The sequence below is a fragment of the Natator depressus genome, chromosome 1 (assembly GCF_965152275.1).
Source record: "Natator depressus isolate rNatDep1 chromosome 1, rNatDep2.hap1, whole genome shotgun sequence".
NCBI lineage: Eukaryota > Metazoa > Chordata > Testudines > Cheloniidae > Natator > Natator depressus.
The window spans coordinates 187495665-187510903 of NC_134234.1; the positions used below are offsets into that span (position 1 = coordinate 187495665).

The 15239-nt window shown below is 42.6% G+C and overlaps 1 protein-coding gene across 2 annotated transcripts in view; it reads left to right on the top strand.

Moving 5' to 3' along the window:
* The first annotated feature begins 3360 nt into the window (after positions 1–3360).
* Positions 3361–15239, top strand: part of PROS1 (protein S) — a 47660-nt gene continuing 35781 nt past the window's right edge. Inside the window, exons 1-4 of one of the 2 annotated variants that reach the window (XM_074972495.1) lie at positions 3361–3840; positions 12286–12443; positions 13910–13934; positions 14312–14398. In XM_074972495.1, coding sequence (XP_074828596.1) covers positions 3762–3840; positions 12286–12443; positions 13910–13934; positions 14312–14398 — 349 coding nt within the window. In that variant the 5' untranslated portion in view covers positions 3361–3761. The remainder of the gene's footprint in view (positions 3841–12285; positions 12444–13909; positions 13935–14311; positions 14399–15239) is intronic. The other variant, XM_074972486.1, reaches the window with a different exon arrangement.

The following is a 15239-nucleotide window of genomic DNA, read 5'->3' on the forward strand; positions in this document are numbered from 1 at the left end:
GTTACGCGGCTCCCAGCTAAACTGGAGGACTGCCATAGCCACCCACCCTTGAATTACACCGCACGGTAACACCAGCAAATTCCCAGTCCCAGACTTTCCCCCAGCAATGTGTGTCTTGTACTGCCCAGCTCCCCCCCGGAAAGCACAAGCTCATAGAAAGTCTGTCATTTCATTCATAGAAAATGATGTGCACAACCCATGTTATCCCAAATGCTTCAATCCAAACACACTGCTTTAGATAAAACAATAAAACAAGTTTATTAACTACAGGATAGGTTTTAAGTGATTACAAGTAATGAGGCATAACCGTAACTGTTATTTTCTTGTAACTGTTGGTTACAAGAAAATAAAACACACAATGCCTAAATTAAACTAAATTAGTTCAAACTCTCACCCATTGTTCGAACAGTCTTACCGGCTGAATTTATTTCAATGCCCCAGTTCAATGCTGCTTCCTTTGTTCTTCAGGTGTTGTGGATGCCATGGGCAAAGAGAAAGGGCTTAATTTGGGGTGTCTGCTTTCCCTTCTTTTAGTGCTGTCTTTTCTTCAAGAAGCAGCTCCAGGGGAGGTTTAGGAGACAGAAAGTGTGTGTGGACAGAAACCCCAAGCTGTTGTTTCTTTGTCCAGATGTAGATTTTTCGCCCACACCCTCTGTCCTGCCAAAAAATGGCTACTTAACCCAGTGATGGTGCATTTGATTTTGTTGACACCCGACTAAGGGGTCAGCTTGACTTCTATCTCTGGGCAACTTGTCTTGGCCGCTCCCCAGACTTTGAAGTTCAGGAACATGTCTTAGTTATATCATACACAGGAATCGTATAACTTTGCATACAAGGTTGCCACACATATTTTACCAGGACACTGATAATCAACAAATTATGTGTTTTCAAATGATACACCACAAGGCATACTTTATATAAAATGACAGGTTTCAGAGTAACAGCCGTGTTAGTCTGTATTCGCAAAAAGAAAAGGAGTACTTGTGACACCTTAGAGACTAACCAATTTACAGCTCACGAAAGCTTATGCTCAAATAAATTGGTTAGTCTCTAAGGTGCCACAAGTACTCCTTTTCTTTTATCTAAAGTGATCACTCTCCTTACAATGTGTATGATAATCAAGGTGGTCCATTTCCAGCACAAATCCAGGTTTTCTCCCCCCCCACCCACCACACCCCACTCTCCTGTTGGTAATAGCTTATCTAAAGTGATCACTCTCCTTACAATGTGTATGATAATCCAGGTGGGCCATTTCCAGCACAAATCCAGGGTTTAACAAGAACGTCTGAGGAACAGTGGGGGGGGGGGAGGAATAAACAAGGGGAAATAGGTTACTTTTTATAATGAATCAACCATTCCCAGTCTCTATTCAAGCCTAAGTTAATTGTATTCAATTTGCAAATTAATTCCAATTCAGCAATCTCTCTTTGGAGTCCGTTTCTGAAGTTTTTCGGTTGTAATATCGCAACTTTCATGTCTGTAATCGTGTGACCAGAGAGATTGAAGTGTTCTCCGACTGGTTTATGAACGTTATAAATTCTTGACATCTGATTTGTGTCCATTTATTCTTTTACGTAGAGACTGTCCAGTTTGACCAATATACATGGCAAAGGGGCATTGCTGGCACATGATGGCATATATCACATTGGCAGATGTGCAGGTGAACGAGCCTCTGATAGTGTGGCTGATGTGATTAGGTCCTGTGATGGTGTCCCCTGAATAGCTATGTGGGCACAGTTGGCAACGGGCTTTGTTGCAAGTATAGGTTCCTGGGTTAGTGGTTCTGTTGTGTGGTATGTGGTTGCTGGTGAGTATTCGCTTCAGGTTGGGGGGGGCTGTCTGTAGACAAGGACTGGCCTATCTCCCAAGATTTGTGAGAGTGTTGGGTCGTCCTTCAGGATAGGTTGTAGATCCTTGATAATGCGTTGGAGGGGTTTTAGTTGGGGGCTGCAGGTGACGGCTAGTGGTGTTCTGTTATTTTCTTTGTTAGGCCTGTCCTGTAGTAGGTGACTTCTGGGAACTCTTCTGGCTCTATCGATCTGTTTCTTCACTTCCAGAGGCGGGTATTGTAGTTGTAAGAATGCTTGATAGAGATCTTGTAGGTGTTTGTCTCTGTCTGAGGGGTTGGAGCAAATGCAGTTGTACTGCAGAGCTTGCTGTAGACAATGGATCATGTGGTGTGGTTAGGGTGAAAGCAGGAGGCATGTAGGTAGGAATAGCGGTCAGTAGGTTTCCGGTATAGGGTGCTGTTTATGTGACCATCGTTTATTAGCACTGTAGTGTCCAGGAAGTGGATCTCTTGTGTGGACTGGACCAGGCTGAGGTTGATGGTGGGATGGAAACTGTTGAAATCATGGTGGAATTCCTCAAGGGCTTCTTTTCCATGGGTCCAGATGATAAAGATGTCATCAATATAGCGCAAGTAGAGTAGGGGCGTTAGGGGACGTGCTGGAAATGGCCCACCTTGATTATTATACACATTGTAAGGAGAGTGATCACTTTAGATAAGCTATTATCAGCAGGAGAGTGGGATGGGGGCAGAGAAAACCTTTTGTAGTGATAAACACCCATTTTTTCATGGTCTGTGTGTATAAAAACATCTTCTGTATTTTCCACGGTATGCATCCGATGAGGTGAGCTGTAGCTCACGAAAGCTTATGCTCAAATAAATTGGTTAGTCTCTAAGGTGCCACAAGTACTCCTTTTCTTTTTATATAAAATGTATCATAATCCTGTGAAGGGGTGAACACAAGAGTACAGGCTGTCACACTGGTGTTCCCAGGGAGTTGTCTGGATGAGGAGCTGTCCCTGGTATCCTGGGGGGAGGCGGGAGGGTGTCTGGCTGGGGAGCTGTGCCTGGTGTCCCCGGGGAGGTGTCTGGCAGGGCAGCTGTGTCTGGTGTCCATGAGGGGGCGTCTGTGGCTGGGCAGCTGTGCCCAGTGTCCCCAGGGAGGTGTCTGACAGGGCGGCTGTGCCCAGTGTCCCCAGGGAGGTGTCTGACAGGGCGGCTGTGCCTGGTGTCCCCAGGGAGGTGTCGGGCTGGGGAGCTGTGCCTAGGGTTGCCAATCCTCCAGGATTGTCCTGGAGTCTCCAGGAATTAAAGATTAATCTTTAATTAAACATTGTCATGTGATGAAATCTCCAGGCATGTGTCCAACCGCAGTTGGCAACCCTAGCTCTGCCTAGTGTCCCTAAGAGGTGTCTGTGGCTGGGGAGCTGTGCCTGGCGTCTGCCTGAGCTGAACCTGGAGTGTGGTGCCCCCGGGGCGCGGGGGCGGGGTGTCCGTCCCTCTCTGGATCTGGGTGGGAGAGTTAAGATCAGAAAATGCTGACGAAACTGAACTTTTAAAGAAGCCCTGGAGTGAATTTTTGCAGGCTATTGTCTTACTTTTTGCAATTTCTTTCTCTCCTACCCCGCAAGTTTTCCGGGCAGCTGTAAACCAGCGCTTGGCGCTCAGCAGCCTCCTGGCTCTGGCTGCCCTGGAGCGCCGAGCATCCTGTTTATGCTCCATGAGAAACACTCCGGAACGTTTCCTGGAAGTGTCCAGCCCCCCCACTGTCACTCCCTCCCCCAGCTCTCCAGGACGGCCGGAGTCCGGCACGAGATCCCCTGCTGCTGCGGTGCTGCTATTTCACTCAGAAGCTGCAGCAGGCACAAAGCAAACAGAGGGGCTGTGCTAACCAAGGCGCCCTGTCTTGTCCATATCTCCCCCGCACCAGACACACGTGCCTGGTAGCCCCTTCCAGCTGCTTTCTGTAAGGATGAAGCTGCTAGACAGGCGCTGCATCGGTTTCCACACTTGTTTTGTTGTGATGATTGCTCTCTCAGAGGCCAGGACATGTAAGTAAATTCAGCAGCTTCAAAACTTAGGCCAAGTTCACACTTGCTTGTTTGTGTGGATAGTTCGGATTGGTTTTTGCTCCTTCCCTTAGCCCTTGTTATGCACCGCACCTGGAAACTTACTGTGCATAACAAGGCGATGGAGGCAGCGGTCTATTAATCTATCAGGCTCCTAGATTGCAGTCGTAGAAAAAACATTACTGCTTTGTACGTTTGTAGAAATAATTTGCTGCTTGCCTGTTTTCTCCTGGGGACAGATCCAGTGTCATTGAGATAGCAGAATTCAGAGTGATTTAGGCCATTAGCCCCCATTTGTGTCAAGTTCGTTTTGCCCCGGGCATCAGAAGGAGAGGGGTTTGTTCTGAAAATGTGACAAGAGTTCCAGTTTTTGCAATGGTAGGTCTAAGTTCTCCTCTCGTTTTTTTACAGACGAAACAGACCCCTTATCATCTTTGTGCAATTCCTGAACTTTGAGCTTCAGCGTTGCTGTTTTTGTTTTTCTTTTTCTTCAAAATGCATTAATATGGGTGAGCAAACCAGACTCCCCGCACATTGCTTTAGCTAAATGTGGAGGTCACTTTTGTGGCAGAAACAGGTTGATGTTGTTGACGTTTTTAGCACTAAAAACAAATGCAGTCCTGTGACTAAAGTAGCCTCTAAATTAATTCAAGTTGGGGGCCTTCTTTGCTCATGGTCATTATTTTGAATATTACTTATTTCCAGTGAATTGTTAATACAACTCTAATGTTGAGAAAGTGCTTTGGTACAATTTTTACATTTGACTTATTATTCATTTGTTTTCTTCAGTCAAATGACTGTGGTCTGAAGGTTGCCTGGGCAGCATAACTTCAAAACTGATGCTTTGAAATTAGGCAGGATGCTACTGGTAATGTGGATTAGCTGAAAAGGCACGTCCACATAGGCTTTTGTTAATGTAGAGAGAGAAAAAATATTCTGGAGGCAATGGGGGAGGGGTCAGTTTGCACTCAGGTCAAACAGCACTCTTTTGCTGGTGCCAGAGTAAGACCATTCACAGGGAAGTAATTAGTGGCACTAGCAGAATTAGAATCTTGAAAATGTAAGCATGTTTGTGACCTGTTTAATGATTAAACAGTCAGAAAAAACCTAATATTTACCATTCAACCTTTTGTTTAAATGCTAGAGAATGACGAAAGCTCATTTTCTACCTTATTTCTGTGCAGAGCCTAAAAGAAACCCCTTTTTTCACATGCCTTTTTCTTCTTTGTTCATGTCTTCTTCCTTAGTTTTCTCTCTTCCCTTACTCCCCCATTATATTACCCTCCCACTTATCTTTCCAATAACATAACATTTAAATTGCCATATCAGTGCAAACCCCGAGTGGTTCATCTAGGCTAGTATTCCAGTTCTGGCTCTACCAATGCCAGGTGCTTTCAAAAGTATCCCCAATAATTCATCTTGTTGTCATGGACTCATTAAGTTTAAGGCCAGAAGGGACCACCAGACCATCTAGTCTGACTTCCTTTATCTCACATGCCACCACAACCACCCAGCACCTGCCTAAACCCAACAACTGACATTTTAAAGTGACTAAACTATGATGTGCCACAGGCAGAGAGTAGGAGGGACCGAAGTATTCCCGTGCCCCAGGCCCCTGTAATATCAGGGAATTCATCCTGCAATGGCAGAGAATTGTGTAATACTGTAACCATCATGGAAAGTTTGCTTTTGTGTATGGCTGCTGATCGGTTTACGCCTTGAAGCATGAGGATGGCCAGCCCTTATAAATGTTGTTATATGTACTATAACTACTTATGCTGTTCAAATTCATATAAGTGGCTAATCAATTTTAACTAAAATATTTTTCTCAATAATATCCTGCAGCATTCAGCACTGGAGGATTAGTTACAACCTGCATTAAAAAATCCTTTTATTGAATTTAAATGTGCTGAATTTTAATTTAATCAACAGTCCTCTTTGAAGCTGGTTGGGAATTTTCTGGTGAAACAAAGCGTCCTCAGAAAATGCCAATTAGTTGAACTCAAAATGTTTTGTGAAAACATCACGGGTTTGCCAAACTTTCATTGAATCACAGCCAGGGTTCCATCAGAAACCTGCCTGGTTTCCTGGTGGGCTGCTTGGGACCCCAAGTCTTCCAGGGCTGGTGGCTCTGGGACAACTGTGCTATGTGCACTGCCCCGGGGCCACAGACCCTGAGAGTCCTGGCAGCTGCTGATCGAAATTGATATGATTATTGTCAGTTCCAACACTGCTTTACAGCAGTGGTGAAACTAAAGTCAACATGATTCTTGTTAATCAACTGCTACTGGGGTCCCTGGGAGCATATTTCATTTCAGAAATGCCCTCGGTCAGCATTGCCAAAACAAATGAAATTCAGATTTTCTGGTTCACTGGAAACGTAAAAAAGAAAAAAACATTTAATTCTGATTTGAAACAAAATCAAATGTTGAAATATTTAAATTTCCTGCTAACCAAAAATCCCAAATTTCAGCGAGCCCTGCTCCTCTTGTTCTTGTATTATAAGAAAAAAGTAAATTGGATCTTCCAAATGTCCTTCTGTGGACCTTTAATTATTTTGTATGACCTTCGGGGAAAAAAACAATGTTACATTAAAAACATTAAGGGTGCAAAGTCAAGCAGTCAAAATTTAAGTAATGCCAGACTTAGCATTACTCATACAACCTTAATTTAGCATCCTCATTCACATGCATTATAAGTAGGGCCCTACCAAATTCATGGCCATAAAAAATGCATAACGGGTTGTGAAATCTGGTGTCTCCCATTGAAATCTGGTCTTTTGTGTGCTTTTACGCTATACTATACAGATTTCACAGGGGAGACCAGCATTTCTCAAATTGGGGGCCCTCACCCAAAAGGTAGTTGCAGGAGGGTTGCAAGGTTATTTTAGGAGGGTCATGGTATTGTCACCCTTACTTCTGCGCTGCCTTCAGATCCGGGCGACTGGAGTGTGGCAGGTGTTGGCTGGGTGCCCAGCTCTGAAGGCAGTGCTCTGCCAGCAGCAGCACAGAAGTAAGGGTGGCAATACCATACATAGGCACGAACTCCGTGGGTGCTCCAGGGCTACAGCACCCAAGGAAAAAAATTAGTGGTGGGGTAGCACCCACCAGCAGCCAGCTCCCCTCTTCCCTCCCAGCGCCTCCCACCTGCTGCCGGCCCTGCCGATCCACTCTTCCCCCTCCCTCCCAGCACTTACTGCCTGCTGTTTCGTGGCATGCAGGAGGCTCTGGGAGGGAGAAGAGCAGGGATGGGGCATGCTCAGGGGAGAGGGGGTGGAACCTTTGTGGGAAGAGGCGGGGAAGAAGCAGGGTGTGGATGGGAAGAGGCGGGGAGGGGACTTGGGAGAAGGGGCCGGGCCTGGGGAGGAGCAGGGGCAGGAAGAGGCAGGCTATGGCTTGGGTGGTAGGAGTGGGACCTGGGGTGGAGCGGGGGGTTGAGTACCCCCCAGGCCCGGAGGAAGTCGGCACCTATGATACCATACCATGCCATCCTTACTTCTGCGCTGCTGCTCGTGGTGGCTCTGCCTTCAGAGCTGGGCTCCCAGCCAGCAGCTGCCACTCTCCGGCCGCTCAGTTCTGAAGGCAGCACCACTGCTAGCAGCAGCACAGAAGTATGGGTAGCAGTACTGCCCCCCCCCGACAATAACCTTGCCACACCCCCCCCAACTCCTTTTGGGGTCAGAACCCCTACAATTACAACACCGTGAAATTTCAGATGTAAATAGCTGAAATCATGAAATTTATGATTTCTTAAATCTTATGACCGTGAAATTGACCAAAATGGACCATGAATTTGGTAGAGCCCTAACTATGAGGCAGTCTGTGCCTCTGCCTTTAAAGCCTTCCATCCCTGTAGTCAGATCGACATGAGCAGACTGCACCTGCGTAGAGCCTCACCAAAGTCATGTGAGGATATGTCTGCACTGGTCCTATGGCAGGACTGGGCAGTAGACTGTAAATTCTTCAGGGCAGTGGCTATATTTAATTTGGGGTACTGGATGACAAAAAGTAAACGGTCAGTGCTAAACAGAGTAACAACAAATACCTGTTAAACTTGTTCAAAAGAAAACAATGTTTTTCTTCAAGACATTTTGGGACCAGTTTTCAAGAGTCAGGATCTAAATTGCATGATCTAAACATACATTTACACATGTTCAGTTACATATAAAAACATGTATCTTATTTGCATAGCCTAATGAAAGAATTACAAATGAAAAGATATTTATTTTTTCATGTGCCTGGAGATGGGAAATCCTCTGTATGTAGGGCTTCCATTACTGGTTCACATATTACTAATGCATTTAATAAAAATCTCTTTCTTGGAAGTAAGGAGTTAATTGCTACATGGCAGCTACATCACTGATTTAGCTCCACTTTCTGCAGCAGCACTATGTTTAATATATATATATATTTTTAGTGCTTGTGGGCCAAATCACAGGTACACTACGGTTGCTTTGTGCTCCTTTGGTGACACAAAACAACTGTAAACCCTTCTTATCCAGTCCATTTAAGCCAGATTTGTGGCTGCTTTGCAGCACCAGAAGCATAAATGGAGTGAACCGGTGAATCTGGTCCTGTGTTTTTATTTCTTTCAACAGTACTATTTCTAAATAGGCACCTGATAAATAATTGTTAGATAACTATGGCCCATCCAGTTCCTATTGACATCAATAGCAAGATTCTCAATGGACTTCAGTTATAGTTTGATCAGGCCTATTACATTCACTTTTTATTTGAAAGAGTCACAAGATAATTTGAGTTCCAGTAATCAAACATGCAATAGAGATAAGGATTTTTTTTAATGAAACAGCAGAATGCGTGTAAAGAAAGGCCTGTTCAGCAGATAAACTAACACACTTTCCTTGCACTCCAATAAAAATATTGGGGGAAGGGGAGGAGGAAGCACAGGAAATCACAAAAAGAGAAGTGACAAAACTCCTTTCTGCTTCAAAGGGAGTAGGATCAGGCCTTTTGGTGGAAGTGAACAATCTGTCATTGTTAAAAGTAACAGGGAACATTTTCATAAATATATTAAAAAAGAAATTAACCCAACCATTGGGTATAGAAGGGCTACCAACAACAGCTATGCTGTAGTGCCAGGATTACAATGTTGCAGTGGATTAGCATTACCTAACAATTTATTTACACAGTAGCGGTTACTGGAATTGGAAGGTTGTTGCTAAGGGGAATCTGCCCACATGAAACTTTTTAAAGCCCTCTGTGATTATTCTTAACATACACAACTTTGTTATTACTGAGTCTTGATCTCTTTCAGCCACTACTTTTTGTCCCTCTACGTGCAAAGCTGCTGCACCACTCTATCTTTATGGATGGCTCAAATGGTCATCTTTGATTAGAGAGAGACAAGATAGGCAAGGTAATATATTTTATTGGACCAACTTCTGGTACAACAGACAAGCTTTTGAGCTTCACAGAGCTCCTCTTAAGGTCTGGAGAAAGATACCAGAGTGGCTGAGTTAAATACAAGGTGGCACAGATTAAGCATAAAGGTTTCACACATGCGGGATGTTTTTTCACAACATGAACTTTCCTTCATGGGGAAAACTTTTCCATCATCTTAACAGTTATGTATGTGCAATCCTTCACCCTTCAGGATTTTTCTTCACTGGTCTTGTAACATTTACAAATGGATCACTATACAGGTGGAAGAAATAAAATACTGTGGCCAGTTCCATGCCAGCCAGAATTGCTAGCTGATCGCTGACAGAAAAGTCTGGCTCATACTTCAGAGGTGTAGGACAGCCGGTCCACTGTGCACCTTTGGAAATCCTGCCCTTAATATCTTGTTAAAATTAAGGTGAGGTAGAAGCCAGTTACACAACCTTAAATCTTCAGTGTAAACCACAAGCCCTTGAAAAAAAACAAAACAAAAAAACAGAAGAAATACAGTGAGGAAGTTCTTGTGAGAGATACCTACAATTTGATATGATATCCACTGATGCAGCTATTGTGAGCCCCTCAGTTGCATTCCTTATATTTAATAGACTAGCTATAGTATTGTGTTTGAGGCATGCAGATGAGTTAGTATTGCGTTTGAGGCATGCCACCCAGGAGCAATCCATAGCAAAGGATAAATGTTCCAGTGGGAAGGTACGCAACACTCTTGCTAATACACCGTATCAGTTTCTGTCATAAATATAAAGGGAAGGGTAAACCCCTTTAAAATCCCTCCTGGCCAGAGGAAATCTCCTCTCACCTGTAAAGGGTTAAGAAGCTAAAGGTAACCTCGCTGGCACCTGACCAAAATGACCAACGAGGAGACAAGATACTTTCGAAAGCTGGGAGGAGGGAGAGAAACAAAGGGTCTGTGTGTCTGTCTATATTCTGTCTTTGCCGGGGATAGACCAGGAATGGAGTCTTAGAACTTTTAGTAAGTAATCTAGCTAGGTACATGTTAGATTATGATTTCTTTAAATGGCTGAGAAAAGAATTGTGCTGAATAGAATAACTATTTCTGTCTGTGTATCTTTTTTGTAACTTAAGGTTTTGCCTATAGGGGTTCTCTATGTTTTGAATCTAATTACCCTGTAAGGTATCTACCATCCTGATTTTACAGGGGGGATTTCTTATTTCTAATTACTTCTATTTTTATTAAAAGTCTTCTTGTAAGAAAACTGAATGCTTTTTCATTGTTCTCAGATCCAAGGGTTTGGGTCTGTGGTCACCTATGCAAATTGGTGAGGCTTTTTATCCAACATTTCCCAGGAAAGGGGGGGTGCAAGTGTTGGGAGGATTGTTCATTGTTCTTAGGATCCAAGGGTCTGGGTCTGTAGTCACCTAGGCAAATTGGTGAGGCTTTTTACCAAACCTTGTCCAGAAAGTGGGGTGCAAGGTTTTGGGAAGTATTTTGGGGGGAAAGACGTGTCCAAACAGCTCTTCCCCAGTAACCAGTATTTGTTTGGTGGTGGTAGCGGCCAATCCAAGGACAAAGGGTGGAATATTTTGTACCTTGGGGAAGTTTTGACCTAAGCTGGTAAAGATAAGCTTAGGAGGTTTTTCATGCAGGTCCCCACATCTGTACCCTAGAGTTCAGAGTGGGGGAGGAACCTTGACAGTTTCACTCCTCTGTTAGTCCATTTAGCAGTGCATAAAAAATGGGATGCTCCCCATTGCTGGCATAATACACGCTAGTGCGTCAGGATTTCAGATAGTGAATACAGTCCTCTGTCAGACCATGAGTTACGTCTGCCTGAACTGATGCTCACAGGACAGTGATGAATATTATGGACAGCCTGTCTGATTATGCACTGCAGGTTTCATACATTCATTCTAATCTGATAGAGTAAATTATGAAAATGCTAATTAGTGCAATGCAGGTATAGAACTGTGGTGCCCATCAGCTAACATGTCAGCCTCACCCTCTAACCCCTATACCTTGGACTTTTTCCAGGTCTGTTCATCCATATCTTTCTTGTTGACTAGGAATAGTCAAAAACAAATACAGCAACAGAAAAACCCTAGTCTAATTTAGATGCTGTATCTGCAGTACCATGTGCAGAATGTATTAAGGGCCAGATTCAAAACTCATTGAAATCAGTGGGAGTCTTTCCACTTTGAATCAGGTCCCAGTAGAATAGTGATTATTGCTACAACAAAATCTTCTCCAACTAATTTTTTCACAACACATTTAAAATTAAAAGTCAGTAGTAATAGCAAGACAGATGTGCAAAAAGTAAATAGTGATACACATGCAGCATTACAACTGTAAAATACGTAGGTTGTCTGTAAGTATCTCCACTAACATTTGTAGAGGGACATGAATTTCCTTTCACAACATCAGCGCAAACATTTTTGAAGCTGTGCCACTGGCATCATCTCCTGAGATTTTGCATTGTGTACTGGGTTGTTCACCTTAGGTTGTGAAGTATTCATAAAGTATTTACTTTGGAAGTATTAGCAGGCATGTCTTGACTTAAAAAAAGCACTTACAGCCTCATATAAAATAAGTGGTTCACAGAATACCTTACTTCTATGTAATTAATTAAAACAGGTTATTCTAACATATTGTAAGATTCTGTATCATTTTTCATCCTGCCTGTCAAGTCTCTCGCTTTTTTTAGAATACCCAGGATTAAAACAATGTTTTCCATTAACACAGTGACATTTAAATGATTCTCTGGACATGGCTTTGTACAAAGAGATCTAAGAACCCTTGTAAATGTCAATCAGGATTTTATATATATAATGTGTATATATATATAAATATATTTGGCAACTAACACACAGACAAAGCAATCCTGAAATATCCTTCCTCTCTCCCACATTGCCTGGCAATGCTGCACATGGCTACAGCATGACTACCAACTCAATTCTGATTTTTGTTCTAGCACCTCACTCTAACTTAATTTTTACCCTGCCACATTGCTGAGCTGTACAATGTGAAAAATGTTTGTTTGGTTCTACAAAGTTTTGTCTCAGCAGTATGCCTCCGAGTTCCTGGTTAGGAAACGTCGAGCCAATTCTTTTATGGAAGAAAGTAAGAAGGGAAATTTAGAAAGAGAATGCATTGAAGAGCTGTGCAATAAAGAAGAAGCCAGAGAAATATTTGAAAATAATCCTGAAACGGTAAGAATTTGATGAGCATTTGACAACTGGAGAACAGTTTTGTGCCAAGGAGGAAGAAAAAACCTGGAAATATATAGGATTCTATATAGCAGGGCTAAAAAGTATTCAGACCAAGAGTGAAATTCTTCCATGTGCAGAGTGCCAGCCAGTGTGCATTACCTATTAAGGAAGACAGAACAGATGCACAAAGTATGGCTGTGCGTACATTCTTTTTTTTCTATTTAAGGCACAAATTTCCCAGCACTCCATGCATGGAAATTTCCCAGCATTCCATGCATGGAATTCTACAAAGAGACCACTTGCAGAACAAAACATTTAAGTATGGTCCTTTCTCTCCTAACAAATTGCTGGTTCAGCCATTTTTATCATAAAGATATTGGGCACCCTTGCTGAAGAACTTTCTTCTAAATACAAGAGTTCAGTGCCTGAGTTCATGGACAGCACACTGGATCTACAATGTTAAATGTTTGAGACATTAAATTTGCATTACAGAATGGATGTTAATCAGTAGATATAAAATTAGAAAATGAATTATCTTATTTTTGGTTGTAAATAAAGTCTGTATTGTTTGCATGATCCACCTTTGATCAAATAGCACAAGCTATTGGGCTACTTTTGAGTGTTAGGGTATAGTTTTTACTTTAAAAAAAATTACCACATAAAAATTTACCATTTAGTTAGATAAAAAGCCAAAATATTTTCCCATTTCATTTTAAATATAAATACATGTTCAAAGCTAGATTTTTAGTACCTGTCATTTTTAGGTGCAATTTTGTTTCCAGAATTAATTTTGGGTGAAAATCTTGCCATATAAGGGGGAGAGTTTCAAAGGCAGAAAGGACAGTTGTGTCCAGCTCCCATTAATTGCCTTTTATGCCTTTGAAAATCTCCTTCTAGGTGTCCAAATATCTGACTGCACCTGCAAATCAGGCACTTGTGTCTACAAAAAGACAGGTCAAGATTCCTTTGAAAAGTCTGAATTACTTCTCTTTTAGATCTTATCTGCCTGTAATGTTTGACTCGGACTGCCAGTCTGTACAGGACTTTTAGGCATAAGCAATACAAGAAACAATTTTGCACCTCTTGATTTTGGGGCCTCCATAGTGTGTGCTGACTCAACAAGGGACAGACTGGTCCTTTCTCCCTCTCTGACTCAGGGAGAGAAGTGCTGTTCCCTGCTGAATCCTAATCTCCCACTTGGAGAGCAGAACCATAAAGGGAGAGGATTCCTCACCTATTTTTTTTCTGCCCCTCCCTCCCTCTGGTAATCTGGAGGCCTGTGTTTGAATCTAAAAGCAAGTTTTATAGAATATTCCTAGCTGACTCCACAGATGAATAAAAATGATAATTGATGGACCTCCTTTTTCAATTACAGCATAAATACTGTTCAGTAAAGGTCTAGTTAACAGTTTATAATAATTCCAATTATCTTGAAACTTACTAAACTTCTCTTATTCTTTTTACAGGAATATTTTTATCCCAAATATTTAAGTAAGTACCAATCCCCCTCAACCCACAAAAACCACACCTCCTTGTGTGCTGTACTTTATCATAGAGTTTGTATGATACTGAGGGCTTTCTTCCCAGTTGCATACTATCAGTTGAGATACTCCAGTAGCAATACCTGGGTGTTTTTCTTTTTAATTCTGATGTCCAGTAGCTCACAAGCTGTTCTGTACAGTTAGAACCTGACTGAGCCATTCAGAATGTGAGACTGTGATCAGGTGTCCTTAATGTGTCGACTGGTTTTCTAGCTCAAACTGTGAGAATAGGCTCTTTGAAGGTGCAGTGCTTAATTTCTGTTGTGATGATTTCAGTTTAAATGGGTGTTTGGCCCATAAGCAGATTGTGTTGGTCTGTATTTACAGGCTGCCTCGGCTCCCATCGAGTAGGGATTTTCAGGATTACTGATGTTGTTCCAGATTCCTCAAGTGATCTGAGAACCTGTGTTAAAGGTAAGAATTTGTGATATAAATTTCACAAACAGTACTGAAACAGAGTTATGGTGTATCTAATACTGATTTGGGTTTAAGCATACATCCTGTCCCCTCTACAGAGCAGTTCACCTAGTAAGAAAAAAGAAGCTAGTATTTTAACTACTAATACAGTTATCTAGAAAGTAAAATTACATTCAAAATAGTAGAGTTTACTCTCACTCTTGAGTAATACTCTGGGGGAATTATGCGCCAAAAAATTAAAAATTCTGCACACAATGTTTTAAAATTCTGCAAATTTCATTTGTCAAAATAACACAATATAATCAGGACAGTTTCAGTTATTTTGGGAATTTATTTCAAAATATCTGTCAGCAAGTATGTCTAACAATACAGACCGAAAAAAAAAAAAGATTCTGGTAAAAAAAAACCTGACAAATAGATTCCTTACTAGGCATATTAATTTAGAACTTGGAGTAATTCATTTAAATTACAATACAGAACTGTGTTCCCTGCACCCATCAGATGCAGTGCAAAGGCTTGAGGGTGACAGAGGTGCTGAGGGAGAGGGAAGGAGCCTGGAGTGAACCTGGAGGGTTGTTGGGTGTGGATGGGAGAAGTATGGAACAGGGTTTTTTGGGGGGGGGGGCAGGATTGTTGGGGAGCCTCCCCCATGCAGACCCTGGCTGATCCCAAACCTCTCCCATTTGTCAGGCACATCCATCCCTGTCCCCACATCCCACACCCCCATCCTGATGGGTCCCTGAAGCCCCCTGCCCCATCCCCATGTGTCCCTGCAGCCCCACTCCCATTCAGCCCCTGGCTCAATGCTGTCACCCCACTAGCTCCTGAGTCTGTCCCC